We start from the raw sequence: 19,122 nt of genomic DNA, 5'->3' as shown, positions 1-19,122 counted from the left end.
CCGGCACTCACCGAAAGATACTGGTATATCATGGTATGGACGCACTGTAACAAAACCTCTTTGTAGTACAGGTAGTAGCAACCTGAGCAGGGTAGTGGTGGTGCTACTGTGTCCCCCTTCACCACACTATAACCTTTAGAGCATAGACAGGGCCAAACCTTCTTGAGCTTAAGTTGGATTCCTCAATCCATTTAATGACCTTTGAGTTTTCAATCTCTAGAGCTCATGAGCTTTTCTCAGTTCATGATCAGTGCTGCTTGTCAGACATCTATGAATGCAGGACCAGTTCAGAGAGAGCAGATAGAAGGGTTTGATAAGTAAATTGTCCATCTGGAGTTAAAGGTTGAATAAAGCAGTAAAAAGGGAGCATGTAGGACGTGATACCTTGGATAGATCCTATAGCCTGAAGTGTGTGGTGATCAGGCTGCTGTGCTGCTGTAAAGAAGCGATAAGGCTCCTAGATTTCCTCTCTAACCAAATTCTGCTGTAGCTGGCTCTTGTTTCAGTGTCTGTCTTGCAGGAACCTTGTTCCCCCATTGACTCAATAGTTGGTTCAGTGCCATGACCAAGTAATGGGAGAGAGCCAGTCTGCTACTGGAAGTCTCACTTGAACATAAACTCCCAGCCCACTCCTTGCTAGCTGTTTTTTAAAATATCTTGTGACACCTTTTTTTTTTTAGGCAAAATAGAAAATTTTATCCTCAGTCCAGATGTCTCCTGTGTTATCTGTGAAGTTATGGTATGCCATTTAATGCATGAACCTCTTTCCTGACAGAACTCTTCAATTTCTATTTCTACCTTTTTTTTTCTTTTTCTGTCTCTCTGCAACATGGGAACTGATAATAATATCTGTTTGGGGTTTTTTGTTTGTTTGTTTGTTTGGGTTTTTAGTGCTCAGAAAATTTGAGCGAATTCCTGCTTCCAGACTGATTTATGGGTCAGAAGAAGCTCAGATTTTTCAGTCTCAGTCATTTGGGGGAGACCTGCAAAGTCCAGCTTTCCAGTGCATTTCAGGTGAGGAAAGGTCTCAGAAAATCTTTACATGTGGTGAATTTATACTAAAGTTCTGAGATGAAGTATACATTTTGCAGTTCAACATGTATTTCCTGTAAGATATTTATAACTCTGGTGACCTTGGTTCAGGGAAGAGATTGCTATTTCTTTCAGAAAGAGGGCTTCTGACTTTACAGCCACTTCAGACATGTCATCAGACTTTAAAGTAAATTGGTGTCATTTGAAATATGCTTAGAAAATGGGATTCAGGCCAGGAACTATTCATCAGCCTTTCAGGACATGTGGAAACCAAGCTTTCACCTTTCCCCAAATTACCTGATTGGCACATAAAAGAGGAAAAACTATCCTTGCTTCCATCAGAAGGACATTATAGGGAGAGCAGAGATTTTCTTCTGCTCAGCCTTACAGCGTGTGTACTATATTACATCTGTGTACGTGATGTTCACTGGTTTACTCTGCTTCAGAGTCATCTAAAAGCAAGGGAAACCACTGCACTGCTTTCAAGATGCTTTGAATCAGTCTCATTTTCTGTCTCCTAATGCTCAGACTGTGAAGAGAGGCAGAGGGGTTACATTTAACTGAAAAAAACCAACCAAATGGACAGTAATAATAGAGCTGGTCTGTTTGTAGCACAGACATCATAAAGGTCTGTCAAGGTCAGTGTCACATGCTGTGCTCTAGCTGGAGCAGTCATCTCTCATGCATAGAAGTGGATACATGAATCCTTACATGTGTTACTGGAATGATTTTGCTGCACCAGATCATTCCACAGCTGTATACTGCAATGTTTCTTAGACCTTCCTCTGAAATGCAAGGTCTTTGAAAGCAAGACTCTGAGCTGAGAGAACTGTGGGATGAACTTAGGGAAGAAAAGATGCCCCTTGACAAACAATTTGATTCAGATTGTACAGTACAGAACCTGTATTTTTGTTGTACGTTACACCCACTGTCAAATGGCAGCAGTACTATGAAATATTACAAGCTGGGATGCTTACTAAAGGGTAAGGGTTAATCCTCCCTCTCTACTTCCCTATGAAGTCAGACAGCTTAGCTTAACATTTCTGATGATGTTTTGATCTAAGCTGGTTGATTTTATACCAGAGATATTTGGAAACAATTTCACCTCTTGTTTTAGGAGCAGGGCTGTGGGAGCAACTCAGTTATGAGTGTGTAAGTGTGGAAGGATCTTCACCACTCCTAAATCCAGAGGGAGTGGCTGCTTGCTTCCTTACACTGGCCAGGTGATCGTTGCAGAGGCAGCTGGTGCAACTGAAGAATTTGATGTTTCCCTCCTTCCTATCACTCTGATATTTGTCACATCTTGTTTGCCATGGGGTTACTTATCCTGCCTCAGGCAAAGTTATCCAGCAGACATTAAATATTTGGGTGGGTGGTTAGACTTAACTCATCTGTTTGTATCATCAGATGACAAAGAACCTTTTGCATGTAACTTAATTTGAAAACCTAATCCACTACTATAATAACTGAATGCTAAAGTTCATCTGGCTAGTAAAATTCATGTGCTTGCAGACTGGTAGAAAAACTAGGTGTGTGCTTGCAGTCTGTATGAAAAACTAGACAAATGTCAGTAAATAATGGAACTGTTATCAGAAAATTTGCACATGAAATGCTAGGAAACTTAAGGTCTCTTTCCTGTTATTCAGCCTGTGAGATGGAAGAGAAGTGTGGTTTTGCGACTGTAACTCCTGCTGGTGCTGAAGTTCTTTGTGAATTATACAGTGCTGCTGAAGTAAATTTCAACTGCACCTCCTCTGGATTGGTAAAAATGAACATACTTTAAAATATGTGTTTGTTATAATACTGTACTTTCAATAAAAGTAGATGGCATCACAGAAGATAGGCAGGCTATTACCTGGCCCCTCAGACATTGCTTTTCACTATGGCAGTAATGAATTCCTGCAAGTTGGTAAAGAACCTACACCCAGGTGTTTCCAAATATGGCATCTGAATTCCCCAGTGTTAGGTTGAAATACCACACAGCACATTTTGGTTTTGAAACATACTGAGCTCCTGCAGTCAGGAAACTGGGTTAACATAAAGGGAGGACTAATCTCCATAATCCAAACTAGAAGTATCCAGGCCAGTAACCAGGTTACCCCAAACAGTCAGAGTTTCCCAGTCCCTTCCTGAAGGGAGGTTGTAGACAGGCGGGGGCTGGTCTCTTCTCCCAGGCAACCAGCACCAGAACAAGAGGCCACAGTCTCAAGCTGCACCAGGGGAGGTTTAGGCTGGATGTTAGGAAGAAATTCTTCATAGAGAGAGTGATTGGAATGGGCTGCCTGGGGAGGTGGTGGAGTCATCATCACTGGAGGTGTTTAGGAGGAGACTAGATGGGGTGCTTGGTGCCATGGTTTAGTTGATTAGATGGTGTTGGATGATGGGTTGGACTCAATGATCTGAAAGGTCTCTTCCAACCTGGTCTGGTCTGGTCTGGTCTGGTCTGGTCTATTCTATTCTATTCTATTCTATTCTATTCTATTCTATTCTATTCTATTCTATTCTATTCTATTCTATTCTATTCCTCTAGCCCAGGGTTTGCCTTGTGTCCTCCTTAGTGCTGTAACATCTTCCTATTCATAGCTTTTAAACACATCAGTGTGGCTTTAAAGAGTGTTTTAGGAGAGGGAATCAATTAGGTGTACTTATTATGCATACTTTTTTTTTCTATCTCAGGTGCAAGGTGTTTTGGGGAACCCCACTGCCACTAGCATCGGTCAGCTCAGCTGCTTGCTCCATGTCAGGAATCCAGAGGGAGAAGCAGTGATGGTCTATTTGAAGAGAGGTACCAAATGTGAATCACTCTTCTACTGTTAGGCTGTTGTGCCCAAACTTGTACTTATTTCTATGTGGGATCACAATTACATGTGGAGAGCATCTTTGTTTAAACAGACAGTACTCTTCTGAAGTTGAACATTTAGTGATAGCCCAGAAACCTCAGTAAATCTTCCCTTCATGTCTCACTCCCCAGAAATTAGGAATACAGCTTTTGTAAAACATTTTGATGGTTTTCTCCAGCAGACAGTCCCACAAAACCTCAAATTCTAGCCAATGTATTATTCTATTGGTCTATTATTCTATTCTTTTTGATTGTATTCTATCATTATTTCTCTTTATTAAACAGTTTGTTATTTGAATATCTAAGGCATTATTAATGATCTGCTTGCACATAATTTGACAGTTTACATTCATTTTGATTATGAGTTGTCCTACTAATATACTCCAAGAACTAACCTGCTCTGCAGTGAATTCCAAAGTAATTCAACTGAACTAATGAATGTACAAGATAATTATTACTTTTTTTTTGGTCATAAGTGTGATTGATACCACTGCATGTTCCATCTAATGTGTGTCCAACTTTGAGCCTTATGCCAAATTTGAAACAAGACAACTAAATGCAGACAGCTGCAAGGTTTGAGTCAAAACTCAACGCTCTAAGTGTTTGTTTTTCACTTCTATCCAAACCTCTGAGTCACCATTTATTAATAATAATAAAAATAAAGAGCTAAGTCTCACCTGAAAGAAGGTAAGTCCCCTGAGCTTGTTGCAGTCAATGCAATATTGTTGATACCAGATCTGCTCCAGATTTCTGTTGAGATATTGATAATTAGATCCAGGAGTATATGAATTATGTCCTCTTACACATGTGACTAGTCAGCAAAGGCCTTAATTGCAGATGCAGTTATGTTGGCCAAATTACACATTTTCCTTTTTAATGAGATATGTTTGTTTAACTTATGCCTGGGAGTTATTAATATAGTGCTTGAAAGCAGAACATTACCAACTTTGCTGCACACATGAATTTAGGAGCCCTTTGCTGGTACAATGGACTGTTTTTCCTACTCTGTCAGTATATTTTGTCCAGCTGCTCAGGTATAATTGTACCAGACATATCATATCTTCCATCAAGAAAAAAACTTATAAAGCTGAGTTTTTATCATAAAACTTACAACCAGATCCAGTCTGCAGTCTCCTCTTGAGCTCTTCTGAACACTTTCTTCCTCTGCTGTCTGCCTAGGACAAGAATTTAACTCATCTGGAGTCAAGACCTTTGAAAGGACTGATTTTCAGAATGTACTTTCTGGAGTATATCGCTTCATGGTGCTCTCAGCAGCTGGCACATCTCTGACCGATGCTCAGCTCTTCTGTCGGCAAACTTGCAGCTGGGACTCTTGCTGTGATGGGTTCATCTTGACTCAGATTGCCCTTGATGGAGGTATTGTCTAATTTTTGGACACAGTGCACCCACTTCTACATTATACTGGTGTAAGCAGCCTACCTCTACATCAGTGACAGTGACATTGTTTGATGCAAGCAGGATCTGAGTAATGCCCAGGACTGGCCCGGAGCAACAGAAATAAAGCCATCAGGTAGCAAGGTAGTCTTAGATAGAAATGAACATTTTGAAAGGATGATTCTTTCAATCTGCTTTAGACATCAGCATCCAGATGAGAAACCATTCTGAAAATGCCTCTCTCTTTATGTAACATAGCTAAGTTGCCAGATGTTAGTGGCTTTTAGCTGATGATGGAATTAAGACAGTGCCTCCAGACAGAGTCCTTGTTGGCCTGTTATTTCTTCAGTCTGGGTGTCTAGCTAGGAAAGCAAGTGAGAGTGGGATGGACAGAGACTGACAAAGATGAGAATTAGGCAAAGTCCAGATTCCTGCCAGAAAATTTAAGCACTTAATGTCTGAGCTTGCTTTTTGTAGACTGCTTTTGGTCTTAAATGGGATTAACTTTCCTGCTGCATTTCCTGTAGAAAAAGTGAAGTTCTAATTGAGATTTCTCCAGTTTTTAAATATGAGCTCTTACTAATCCAGGCATGTAGTGGTGGCTGCTATGTGACAAACACTTCTCCAGTTTGGAAGTTTCTTCCAGAGTGGAATCTGACACTGGATTTGAGAAAGCTTTCTATGTAGAAGTTGTCAAGCAAATGTTTCCAGAAAATTATTTTCTGGTTTGGCATCCCATTATTTTTGCATAAAAATGTACTAGGTGATGGCATGAAATCCATTTCTCTATTTATCTATCAAAATTTTGGAGTTCTCCATCCTTGTGAGTGTGGGTGTGGAAAAGATGAGTGTTGTAGAACTCTGATTAGTTGGGATGACCTGTATGGATCAATACTGCAGGAAAATGTGGTACTTGGACAAGAATTTTATTAAAAAAACAACAAATAAAGAAGGGAGAAGTAGCATATTTAGTATCTCTTCTACCCAGCCTATAAAAAAACAACATAACCAGAACAGAGGACATTGTAAAACCGTAGAAATTCCTGAGTTGTGAGAGCAAGAACAAAGCAGGAGCTGAGTATTGTCTAGACGTAACCATGACAGCCCTGTGCCAGAACACCTGGCCTTAAGTATTCTGGTCCCCCTGACTCATATCACGATGCTGGAGAAAGCTCAGGCCTGGGCTGACTGAAATCAGGCACCAATCCAGGAAACCATCCCAGTAAAAATATAAGTGCTTTCTTGGTTCAGAGCCTGAGACTGCAAGACCGCCAAAGGATTGAATGTGTCTCCATGGGGCTATAAAGTGCTGAGAATACTGTTGGGTATTATCAGATAACAGGAATATTTTAGTAAGTGGTAACAGTATGTGCTTGGAATCCCTGAAAAGCAGGCTACAAATGTTTATAGCTAGACTTAATACTTCAATTTGTACGTATGTCTCTGATTTTTCTTTGTTTGGCAACAATACTAAAGGGTATCTAATCTCAGTGACACAGGTTCTATTGGCATCTAAAAAAAGTATTGGAATGCTTGGGTTAAAAGCTCTGTGTAGGTGCAAAGTGTTATTGCAGTGATACAAGTCTGTCTTTGCCTGAACCTAGGTACCATTTTGTGTAGTTTGATGAGCTACCCAGACGTGCTGCTCTGCAATGTGAACGGCCAGAGTCCAATATCAACTTCTGTCATAGATGGGATATGTAAAGGTGTGAGCTACAATGAAAAAGAGAAGGCATATTCCTTCACCCTGGGAGGACAACTCTTCAGTGGAAGTATGTCAATAAATTATCTCAATTTACATTGCTTTTCTTTAATTCTTTTATAGACTCTGCCTTGTTCACCACCTGCTTTTGTACTTCAATGCTTTTATCTCACGTAAATCTGTATCTGTACAATCACAACAGAATAAGGGCTCTCTAATTGGATGTATTATTAGGCTAATGGACTTCTCATGCTTTAGTGTGTGAACAGTAATATCAAGAACGTGTTTAGTATTACCCTATAATACTTCCAGTATTTAATTCAAGCAGATTGAAGCCAATAATCTGTAAGAAAGGTAAAGTGTGGAGAAAAGACAAAAAGAGAGATGCCCAGAGCTGCACAGAAAAAGCAGTGATGGAAAATAGAGTAAAGCCATGGTACCTTGAACACAGACTAGCACCAGAACACCAGGGCCTTCTATCTTAGAGTCTCTTACTGTAAATAGGATGATGCATGACTTAGTCATGTATTTTTAAGGCAATTTCTGAGCATTTTAATACTAGCTGTTTAATTTGAACAGTTATTCTAACAAACTTTGTTCTTTATTAGCTTCTAAGTTTGTAGAAGAAGCAGAAAGAAATGTTCCTACGTTTCAGCAAGTTTACCTGTGGAGAGGTGAGTTATCTCGCAGAAGTTGTTACAAAACTTATGATGAGCTGTAGGCAGTGGCAGAGAGGTGTTCTGTAATGGAAGTACCATTTTCTCTTTAGTTTATACTGTCCAAATTGAGTCACTACCTGAAAGTCTTTTCTGGCAGGGGTGGGTATTATCTGGTGTAATTCTGCTGTCAGTTTCATGAGATTTGTGTATATCCTTGTGTCTGAGAATATACTTTATAACTTTTACCTGTGACGATGGCATCATAGAGACACTTGTCTTTGTCCCACCAGCGTCCACATACTGTAATAATTTGGCACTTTATGCATAATTAAATTCGTTCTTTTTGTTGGCATGTGTCATCTTTGCAAGTTTACTTTTGATTGTTGCAGTGTACATAGCAAGACCTACAGAAATTTATGATGCTGCTTTACAGATGCATACAGCACTCCTGTTGAATGCATAGTGATTGTGGATATGGCTTTTCCTTTTATCCTCCAAACAGCACATTTTCATTTAGATTTTTCTCTGACTTATACAGAGATGGTTTTACTCATTTCAAATTCCACAGTTGGTGGAGGTACTTAAGGAGTTTTCCAAAATGTCAGCAACTAAGGATGATCTTGTTTTGTGGAAGAAAGATAAATGGAATTGCTAAGCTCTTTAATTCCTGTTGCATTCCAGGCTCTGATATGGTCACCCGGACTAAAACCTCGGAATGCGATGCTGCTGCTTTGAAGACAGAGAGTGATCTAGCATTATCAGGTATTGTAGTAAAAGTAAACAGAGAAGGAAGCAGAAGACAGCAAAGGGAATTGCAGATTTTAACTAGAAAATACAATATATTGGCATACATGTATCATAATTATGTAGGCATTGTGAAGTCCAGAGGTTATCTCTCAGGTAGGAAGTCCGATAAAGGTTTTGAGAAAGTTCAAAATACAAGATGCCTGTCTTTATGGTTTTTACTTTCCCAGGCCAGGCTAGAGATGAAAGAGTTAAAATGTTATATGAAAGCTTGTTCTTTCAGATTTACTGAGCTGTGATGACTAAGGAAATATTGTTGGGGAAGAAAAATTACATAAACTCAGCCTGGGTACCTGGGCATATCTACTGATACTGACAATATGACTCTAGGTGTGATGCTTAGAAAGATTCAGGATGAAACTGCAGTCACAAGGGTTTCTTGCATGCATGATGAAAGTGAGAGACCTAGCTCCTTTGGGTCAGATTTTTGTTATTCTGTCATGTATATATCCAAAATAATTTGTATTAGGTCACTAGAGTTCATTTTGGCCCTTCAGAACTGTAATCCTGAAACAAAGAGAGTGGTGGAACTTATTGAGAGCACTTTGATTTGTCTCTAATGATGTACAATCTTTGCTGAAGAGCCTTGAGGAATACTTGGGCATGTGATTTAAAACACACAAAATCCTAACATAAAGTGAATTTCTGATTCTGCTTATGCAATTTGAAAGGAAGGTAAACTAAAATGCCCATTTACCTAGTGGTACTTCTATACAATTAGTGGTATTTTGAAGCCTAGACTTATAAAGGGGGGGTTGGGTGGGCAGGAAATTGACTTAATAGATTAGTTGAATTCCCTTGCATTAACCTGAGTGTGGAAATAGGCTGACAAGGCTGTGGTGTGGAGCGCAGCTTAGTGAGGAGACATTGCCTACGTCAGCTTCAATAGCTGTGGGTGGACAACTCTGTTATTCAAAGCAACCTTTGGTTTCTGCTAGCCCTACAAAGTGGTTGCAGCTGGATTACAATGAAAAGCAGATTTTTTAATAAAATATAAATTTAATCTATTGCAGATCACACCTAACTTTTCTGTGCATGTGAGAAGTTTGTTTGTTTGTTTGAATCTCAGATTCCACAAAGGATCTTTTCTACCTAATGGACAACAGCCAGATACAAAGTGACCAGAACATTTCTCTTGCTTACCAGCAGTATTGGATCTTCAGACCAAAGTACTCAGCAGATGAAGCTGTGCTTTGGTGTCTGACACGTAAGACATCTTGGAGACTGCTATGCTGTAGGGAATAACAATTAATTAGAAACAAAAAATATAATAATGATGAATAAAAACTCTTGGACATAAACAATTTTCAGAGGAAGCTCAGAAAATTTTCATGGAAGCTGCTGACCACCTATAGGGGCCACCTATTTCTTTCTTACAATCTTTGTCTACTGCAGCAGAAAGGGTATCCATCATTCATCTTCAGGATATCCCTGTTATGGGAGAGAGAAGTAGAAGACACAGCTTAGGCAATACTCAGCTGTTCTGGAAAAGTACCCTCCAAATAGACAGAAGGGACAATGGTAAAAGAAGGTAAAATACAGATATTTAGGTTAATGATAAATTAGATTTTGATGCAATAAATGGAGAAGAGGTTCTATTTCTGATTACCAGGAAGACAGAACAAAGAGTACTAAACAGTGCACAGACATCACTGTAAGAGGTCAGTAGACCTATACCCATCTACAATTAAGCAGGCCATTGCTACAGTAATGAAGAAATCAGCTTGATGGCTTTGTTTCTTTTCTGAAGGCATATTTTTACCCTGAGGTGAGTATCAGTGCAAGTTGCTACAAGCCTGAACTGTGTGCTCTGGAAGAGTTATTTATATTTTATATAATATATGAACACTTCAGAAATATATTTTGCAAAAAATTCCTAAGACATGGTAGAAAATATTTTATGTTAGGTGTTTTTTATTCTTTAAAGCAAGAGAACCACAACTAATGGAGAGTTATTCTATGTACAGTTTGTATGTCAGATTTAATAAAAAGAAAAAGAGAGGTTTTTTGTGAATCACAGTGTTAGAATGACACCAATGCCACAGACTAATGCCTGTCACAGCTGAGGAATGTTCCTTTCCAGTTAGCTGTGGTATAGCTCCTTTTCTTTGCTTTCCAAGTAAACCTGGTCTTTGTTACTAGAAACAGAATCTGTCCCTGATTCTCTACACTGTGATGGCATAACACTGACATTCTATCTCTTAGCTGTTTGGTGATGAGCAGCTTTAAGTGCATTGAGGTCATATAGAGGAATAGAGAAGGGAAGAAACCTTCAAATGTGTAACTCTTAGCAACTTTGCTTCCTAGGTTGTGCACAGGAAGATGAGTTTTGTCGAATAGCAGATCTTCAAAATGCTACAGACACATACTTTGTGTGCACCCTCTATCCAGAGGCACAGATTTGTGATGGCAGCATTGATCAAATACCAGAAAACTGTCGGACCGTGCTACCCCAACAGCCACAGAAATTGTACCATAAAATAGGCAAGTTTGGAGATTTGAATGAGTCATGTATGCTCTGGCCATGCTAATGGAAGCTAATGTTTCAGCTTTTGACTCTGAAATAAGTCTGAATCTGTCAATGAGTCTTATGATGAGATGGAGCAAGGGAAGGTCAGGCTGTTCTGGGTATGATTCTTCATTTTCAGTTCAGAATGAAAAGATATTAACCATGATTTCCACTCTACACCTTAGTTGTTACCAATTCAGAGAGGCCAGGGGTAACTCAAATAATTTGTATTCCAGGTCTTAGATATTTTTATACTGTGGATGAAATGGAAATATCATTGAGATGTTACCAGTTCCATCTTTGACCATTACAATTTCCATGCTAGTGAACAAATGCAAAAGTCTGAATTCAGTGCAATACTTTTATTTACTTATTCATCTTAGCATATTCAGAGTTATAGATGTGGATTTTAACCTCTCCTCTGAATATTTTGAAGTTGAATGGGTGGGTTTTTTTTGACAAACAAACCTGTTATCACTGCACAGGAACCTATACTTTTCCTGTGAAAACTGCAGAGGGTCACTGAAGGAAACTTTAATTATGTGCATTTGGGGAGTTCAAAGTGCACCACAAGCTCCTGCATGAGTACACTGGATTTTCCTAAGCTAGTGCTGTCCCTAGGTTTTTTGACCTTGATGAAGGAGTAATGTTGATCCAGGTCTCAGGAACAGCAGCCCTGTGTTGAAAGTCTTTCCTTGGTGATATATGTTTACAAGTTTTCAGAGTCTTCACTTGGTGGATTTTTGTTTACCTTCAGGTTTATCTTTCAGAAATTTACTGTGATAGTGTAAAAATTACATTTTGATGGATCAAGACCATTGTAGCATAGGAACATAAACTTTACACTTACCATGGGATTACTTGGCCAGCATATGTAAATTACAAGGTTAAATTGGTTCTGGTTTTTCTCTTTCCAGTTTTGATTTTCTTTTTCCTTCCAGTCACTCTGAAAAGTTCTGTGAAGAGCTTCTACACACGTGTATCATTCCAGAAAGTAACTGGGATCTCAGTGAGGAATAAGACTGACATGAGCAGGAAAACTGCTTCGGATGGGTAGGACATGACTGCTCCTTTGTCTTCAATGGAAGTTTGATCATGCCTGTGATACCAAGGCCCTGTTATGCAGATGAGTGTGATCAGATATATTGTTCTGAAAAAAGCATTATTTGAGAATATTTAATAAAGAAAAAAAAAATCATATGATTTAAAAGAAATTTATAATGAAGTTATAAATAGTAATGTGCATAATTAGTAATTATATATATGTGAATTATTCCTTATATCACTAGTAAATAGCTTGTCAGCCAGCTAAGTCTCCTAGATATTTTTTAGGGCATGTATCAAAACACTTATCTAAATGACTAGGTGTAGTCTGGCAGATGTGTACTGGTAGACCATAATTTCATCTACAGATAGAAAACTTGTGGAAGTCTCTGTGCACTATCAACCAGGAAGTGGTCTTATTGAGAAAGGCAGCTCTGCAGGTTCTCAATGTCTCTGCCTTACGCAATATCCTCCCTTCCCCCCTCTGAGGCAGAGAGAAGTTGCTACTGATAGCAAAAGTAGTGATATTTTTCCTTTCCCAGGTTTTTTGAGTGTGAGCGCTGGTGTGATGCTGACCCTTGTTGCACGGGATTTGGCTTTTTTAATGACTCCCAGATACCAGGTACTTTTTCACTGTTTGTATTCCGCAAGTATTTGCCGTCTTCATTATTACAAATTTTACCATTCTTTTGCTGTGAGGGACAAATTATGCAGGAAATCTTCATGCAACTCCCTTTAACATGTTTGTGAGTATTCATAGCCATTACTAGGAGTTCAGCTCAATGACCTACTCCACATCTTAGAAATTCTACAAAAATCATCATGAAAAGGAGTCCTTGTGAGGCTGCAGTTCCAATAGCATGAAGGTCAAACCAATAGAACTCTAGGGAACTTTTACTTCTGGTTTATCAACTTCAGGTCCAAGACTGGTCAGGCCACACCTTGAGTACTGTGTCCAGTTCTGGGCCGCTCAATTTAAGAAGGACATTGAGATTCTTGAATGTGTTCAGAGAAGAGTAGCGAGGCTGGGGAGAGACCTCGAGCACAAGCCACAGTATCACAGTATCACAGTATCGCTTAGGTTGGAAAGGACCTTGAGGATCATCGAGTCCAACCTATCAACACAGACCCCATGACTAGACCATGGCACCAAGTGCCACGTCCAGTCTCCCCTTGAACGCCTCCATGGTCGATGACTCAACCACCTCCCTGGGCAACCCGTTCCAATGCCGAATGACTCGCTCGGTGAAGAATTTCCTCCACACCTCGAGTCTAAACCTCCCCTGGCGCAGCTTGAGACTGTGTCCCCTTGTTCTGGTGCTGGTTGCCTGGGAGAAGAGGCCAACCCCTTCCTGGCTACAACCACCTTTCAGGTAGTTGTAGAGGGCAATGAGGTCACCCCTGAGCCTCCTCTTCTCCAGGCTAAACAATCCCAGCTCCCTCAGCCTCTCCTCATAGGACTTGTGTTCAAGGCCTCTCATCAGCCTTGTTGCCCTTCTCTGGACATGCTCAAGTGTTTCAATGTCCTTCTTAAACTGAGGGGCCCAGAACTGGACACAGTACTCAAGGTGCGGCCTAACCAAAGCAGAGTACAGGGGCACTATGACCTCCCTGCTCCTGCTGGCCACACTATTCCTAATGCAGGCCAGGATGCTGTTGGCCCTCTTGGCCACCTGGGCACACTGCTGGCTCATATTCAGGCAGCTGTCGATCAGCACCCCCAGGTCCCTCTCTGTTTGGGAGCTCTCCAGCCACTCCAACCCCAGCCTGTAGCTCTGCATGGGATTGCTGTAGCCAAAGTGCAGCACTCGGCACTTGGACTTGTTGAAAGCCATCCCATTGGACTCTGCCCATCTGTCCAGTCGGTCGAGGTCCCTCTGCAGAGTCTTCCTACCCTCTAACTAACTAACATCTGCCCCTAACTTTGTGTCATCTGCAAACTTGCTGATGACTGACTCGACCCCCTCATCCAGATCATCGATGAATATGTTGAAGAGGACAGGGCCCAGCACTGATCCCTGGGGGACACCACTGGTGACTGGCCTCCAGCTGGATGTGGCACCGTTCACTACCACTCTCTGGGCCCGGCCCTCCAGCCAGTTCCTAACCCAGCACAGAGTGTAGTGGTCCAATCCATGGGCTGACAGCTTAGCCAGTAGTTTGCTGTGGGGGACGGTGTCAAAGGCCTTGCTGAAGTCTAGGTAGACCACATCCACAGGCCTCCCCACATCCACCAAACGGGTCACCTGATCATAGAAAGAGATCAGGTTGGAGAGGCAGGATCTGCCCTTCCTAAATCCATGTTGGCTGGACCTGAGCCCTTGGCCATCCTCCAGGTGCGCAGTTATTGCCACCAGGATAACCTGCTCCATCTGCCCTATGAGGAGAGGCTGAGGGAGCTGGGATTGTTTAGCCTGGAGAAGAGGAGGCTCGGGGGTGACCTCATTGCCCTCTACAACTACCTGAAAAGTGGTTGTAGCCAGGAAGGGGTTGGTCTCTTCTCCCAGGCAATCAGCACCAGAACAAGAAGACACAGTCTCCAACTGCACCATGGGAGGTTTAGGCTGGAGGTGCAGAGAAAGTTCTTCACTGAGAGAGTTGTTAGCCATTGGAATGGGCTGCCCAGGGAAGTGGTGGAGTCACTATCCCTGGAGGTGTTCAAGAGGGGATTGGATGTGGCACTTGGTGCCATGGTTTAGTAGTCATGAGGTCTTGGGTGACAGGTTGGACTTGATGATCTTTGAGGTCTTTTCCAACCTTGTTGATTCTATGATTCTATGTTGGCTGAAATGTTTTTGTGGGGGGCTTTTTGTTTGCTTGTTTGTTTGGATTTTTTTGTTTGATTAATTTCATTTTTTAAAGCCTATAGGATATAGAACCCTAAATATAAAATTGAATGCCTTTTAAACACATAATGTCTGTGGGTACCTCGGTTGTCCTGGGTGTCTGAACTTCTCTCTTCCAAACATTTTATTTTTTTACTTCAGGAAGATTGGTTGGGGATAGAAGATGCATATCTTCTTGTTTTATCCACTTAAGACATATCAAGTAGCATTACTATTAGTCTGAGGAAATCAGATGTTTAGAAAGATGCTATTAGAAAATCAAACAAAATATTTTGCTCCCCTGAAATAGCTAAGTGGTGTTGTGCAGAGAGATGTACAGACACAGCTGTAAGGTTATCAAGAGCTTTGGCTGACTGAATACTGTTCTATAGGTACTTTTCTTTCTACTCCGTGCATGTAAAGGAATTGCTCTGTTAAAAAGGAAGTCCTTAGCTGATGTTTATCATTGAATACTATGTGGATCAAAGTCAATTAAATAGTTTTTAATGTTTTTGTGTGGTTTTTTTTCTTCTCCAATTCAAATTTAGGCCACTGAAGTGGCCAGCCTTGCTTTTGGAAGTTTCATGTGTTAACCAGCCTCCTTGAGATCATTAGAATGTGCTGGTTTCATCTGAGAATTTGGAACACTTCATAATTTTTTAATTCTCTTTTTTTAACTGAGCAGACAAAATTTTCACTCAGTCTAAAAGAAATAGATTGGAAAATTAATCCAATGTAGCTTATATGGAAATTATTGCACACATCAAAAACAGCTAGCAGTTGTCATAACTCCATATGACCATGCAAAATTGGAAGTCTCAACTGAATATGATTTTAAGTTTCTTTAAATAGAGCTAAAATAAATTAAAGGTTTTCAAGCACTGAACATGCAAACCTGATACCTCTCAGTTTATCTAATTAGTATTTATTATCTGTGGCATTCCAGACATCCAGTCTTGGAATTCACATAGTCAAGAGAACTTTTAGTAGTGATTTTTACCATGAGCTAGTAAAAAAATCTTTAATAAAACTGCTATCTGTGTTTCAGGACCCCCATCTGTTTAGGTACATTAAGTCTTTGAAAGACAGAATTTTTATCTTGATGTAAGTTGAGGCCATGTTTCAATGGAGATAAATATTTCTATTTCTAGGAATTCATTAATCAGAATAGGCTGCTTGCTCAAATAAGGTGTCCTGATCTTTGCTCAGTGGAAATACTCGCAGTGACTTTAATGTTATAATGTTGGTTACCCACCTTCCCTCACCCTGAATTACTTGTGATTTTTCAACACTATTTTCAACAACAGTAAGAGTTGTCCTGTTTTAGTTATTTCCCTCCTTTGATTTCTAAGTCAGTGAAATTCCTTTCAACACTCACTGGAACTGTGCTGTATTATCATTTTCCTCAAATTAATATCTAGAAGAGGAACATTTTCCCCATAATTTCTATAGCCATGTATTTCCCTGGCAGGTGGAAAGATTGTGTGCCTGACTCTGAACAGCCTAGGAATTCAGACGTGTGCTGAGGATACAAGAAGTTCTTGGCACATTTCAAATTGTAGTTCACCAGATGCTGAAGTCAGAATCCACCCATTTGGCTGGTATCAAAAGCCTGGTAAGTGGTGTAGGGTACATGCCCTTTTTGACTGGTTTCTGCAAACTGAGGTTTATTTTTTAGTTTCAATCTATAGAAGCTTCATCTTTTAGAAGAAGGACCCATTTGCAAGCACTATAAATAAATGTGAGAGACAAGTATCTGCAAGAGAAAGGAAGGTGCAATCTAACCTTCATTTCAATGGTGAAGAAGTAGAAATACCTCAAAGAGGTATAATTTAATTGCTTATATTGTATGAGAGAATTGTGGCCAGTGTTGGAATCCAAATATATTTTGTCCCACTCCACAGTCCTGGTCAGGACATCATTCTGTTCCTCACTGCTTGACTTATCATTTAACAGTCTGTGTGGATGTACATCCTCAAAGGTTTGGTTTTGTTATGCAATTTAAAATTTAGTTTTGACTGTTTTGACAAGAAAAAGGGCCAAGACCAAATTCCAAGGTAGCACTGTATTCTTCAGGCAGTAAGTAACCCTCATGTAATTAAACGGAGAGAAGTTATGAAAGATTAGGTTGTTTCCTCAAGAGGAATCAAAACTACTCCTAGACAAAGTGAATTTTCTTTTCCATGGCAAAACAAAGGCTCCATTGCTTTGCTGTGTCATTTGCCACATTCTTTTTGCATAGATATAGTTCTACTTTGTTAAGCTTTGTTTTAACATAACTGAAACTCCAAGGGAAACTAATCTTTGCCTGACTATATCCCCGTTTATGGGAGAGTGGCCTATGAGTCTACATAGGCAGAACCTTGTTCAACTTCACTGTGAGCAGCAAAGCTCTGCAGGGGCAGGTCTGCTGATGTTGACAGAATCAGGGGGGAAAATGGATAAGGAGTACTTTTCCTTGCGTTTCAACTTGCTTAGTTATTGCAGATTTGAGAAGGACTGATATCTGAATGGAGAGAGCTGGCATGAAGTGTAGAGATGTGCTGTCCAGGGCATGTGATATAAAGACAACCTAGTTAAAGTTATGTAGTGCTAGATCATATATCCTGGCACTACACTGCATTTTATGCTGTTGCTAAGCATCAAGAAAATCTTAATTCACACTGTAAGTTTCTGAAATATGAACTCAACCCTGATCTTTTCAAGTCTGCACTGGCAATCTGCCCACTAGACTATCCGCATCCTCCTCTAGCAGGGCAACCCCCATTAAAGAGTAGAAATAGCACACAGCTGCGAGGTACCGTCTAAGCTTATAAGGAGGTGTGAGCTTAGAGTCCAGCACTGAGGAAAAGAACACCAGCCCTGATAAAGTAGGCAGGAGCCAGTGGGCAGAGGGATCTGAGAGATGACTAGGGGTAAGAATGAAGAATGGTAGAAAGGAGAATTGGAAGTGTAGATACACTTCCACTTCTTGAAATTGTTTTTCCTCTCATTGGCAAAGAACCAACTAAAATTAAAAGATGGTCATGTACAGAAGGACAATGAAGAGGAGCCTGATGTGTCTGCAGAGGGGAATGTTAGAGAAGATGGTGACATTTCCTTAAGTAATGAGTAAGCTTCAGATGTGTTTCCACAATAGCACATAACAAGGCACAGATGTCTATGCAAATGGAGGTATTTGCAGACAAAAATTTGTATCAGTTGTGCTGTTCTGTTGGGGGTGGGGGAGTGGGGGGGTGTCTAGGCACCAGGAAGAGAAACAAAAAAGCTCTGAACCTAAAAGGGAAAATGAGCAAAAATATGAAGGAGGAATTTACTGTAGGCAGTGGGATGTTGGTATGAGGCAAAGTCTTCAGGTTTAGTCCTACAATAGTCTTGATGTAGGAAGATATTTGTGCCTCTACATTTCATAATCTGTTAAATTGCTGTGTGCACTCTTCATCCTTGTGGCTCTGCTCATTAGCAGTTTGAAGTCACACGTATAGTCATGACTGCAGCTCAGGCAGTGAGGAACATACTAGCTTTTTAAAGCAAGTTCTGGATAACCCCAGTTCTTCACTCCAGTCAATGTGAACGGTAGAACTCCTTAATTTTTAGAAATATCTATTGGTTACATGCACAGGCAGTACAAAGTGGAAGAAATAAAAAGAAAATCCGGTCTTCAGCTTCTGCAGGGATGGTTAAATGTTTTGTCTTAAAGGATTTCTTTGCAAGGAGAATGGTAAAATACTGGAACAGGCTGCCTAGTGCTGTGACTGAGGACCTATCTCTGGAGACATTCATGGTCAGACTTGGTGTGGCATGGGCAACCTGATATAGTTGGAGGTGTTCCTGATGTTTACGGGGAGGGTTGGACAAGATGACATTTGAGGCCCCTTCCAACCCAATGAAATTTGTCAATCTGTGTGAATCTGTGAACTTGTAACTGACTATCTGAAGTGTTTTACAAAAGAAGAAAAACCTCTTGTTTATTACTTAAAACTGCAAAATGTTTAAGGGAATTATTAGCAAATGTGATTTGTGTGTGTGTGTGTGTGTAAAGCATGAGTGATTATTTGAATTGTAGTTTGGAAAGTTTCCTGCTGGAAAACAACTTGTTCCCAATTCTTATTTTGAGAAATTCCAGTTTGCTAATCAGGAAGCAGAGAAAATCTCATCTCTTGTGATGCAGAAAACCAATTATGGACAGGAGCATGGAGAAAACCACAGAACTACTGAAATGAGTTGCTCATTTTGAAAAGCATTTGTAGGAATGTTTATAAACACAGAATTTTAAGAAGTCTGGTTTTCTGCAGGAGCTCAAAAAGGTTAGA

The 19,122-nt window shown here is 40.3% G+C and overlaps 1 protein-coding gene across 1 annotated transcript in view; it reads left to right on the top strand.

Annotated features, from left to right (window-relative positions):
• Positions 1–19,122, top strand: part of TG (thyroglobulin) — a 138,424-nt gene that overhangs the window by 38,019 nt on the left and 81,283 nt on the right. Inside the window, exons 23-34 of the mRNA XM_068155500.1 lie at positions 892–1,014; positions 2,679–2,794; positions 3,709–3,817; positions 5,051–5,248; positions 6,871–7,038; positions 7,577–7,642; positions 8,309–8,389; positions 9,501–9,638; positions 10,739–10,915; positions 11,882–11,993; positions 12,527–12,606; positions 16,281–16,424. Of these exons, the coding sequence (XP_068011601.1) occupies positions 892–1,014; positions 2,679–2,794; positions 3,709–3,817; positions 5,051–5,248; positions 6,871–7,038; positions 7,577–7,642; positions 8,309–8,389; positions 9,501–9,638; positions 10,739–10,915; positions 11,882–11,993; positions 12,527–12,606; positions 16,281–16,424 (1,512 nt within the window). The remainder of the gene's footprint in view (positions 1–891; positions 1,015–2,678; positions 2,795–3,708; positions 3,818–5,050; positions 5,249–6,870; positions 7,039–7,576; positions 7,643–8,308; positions 8,390–9,500; positions 9,639–10,738; positions 10,916–11,881; positions 11,994–12,526; positions 12,607–16,280; positions 16,425–19,122) is intronic.

The sequence above is a fragment of the Melanerpes formicivorus genome, unplaced genomic scaffold (genome assembly GCF_026170545.1).
Source record: "Melanerpes formicivorus ecotype bairdi unplaced genomic scaffold, bMelFor1.0.p_v2 SCAF_32, whole genome shotgun sequence".
Classification (NCBI taxonomy): domain Eukaryota; kingdom Metazoa; phylum Chordata; class Aves; order Piciformes; family Picidae; genus Melanerpes; species Melanerpes formicivorus.
The sequence above is the reverse complement of the archived record's forward strand: the minus strand, read 5'-3'. Positions and strand labels throughout refer to the sequence as shown.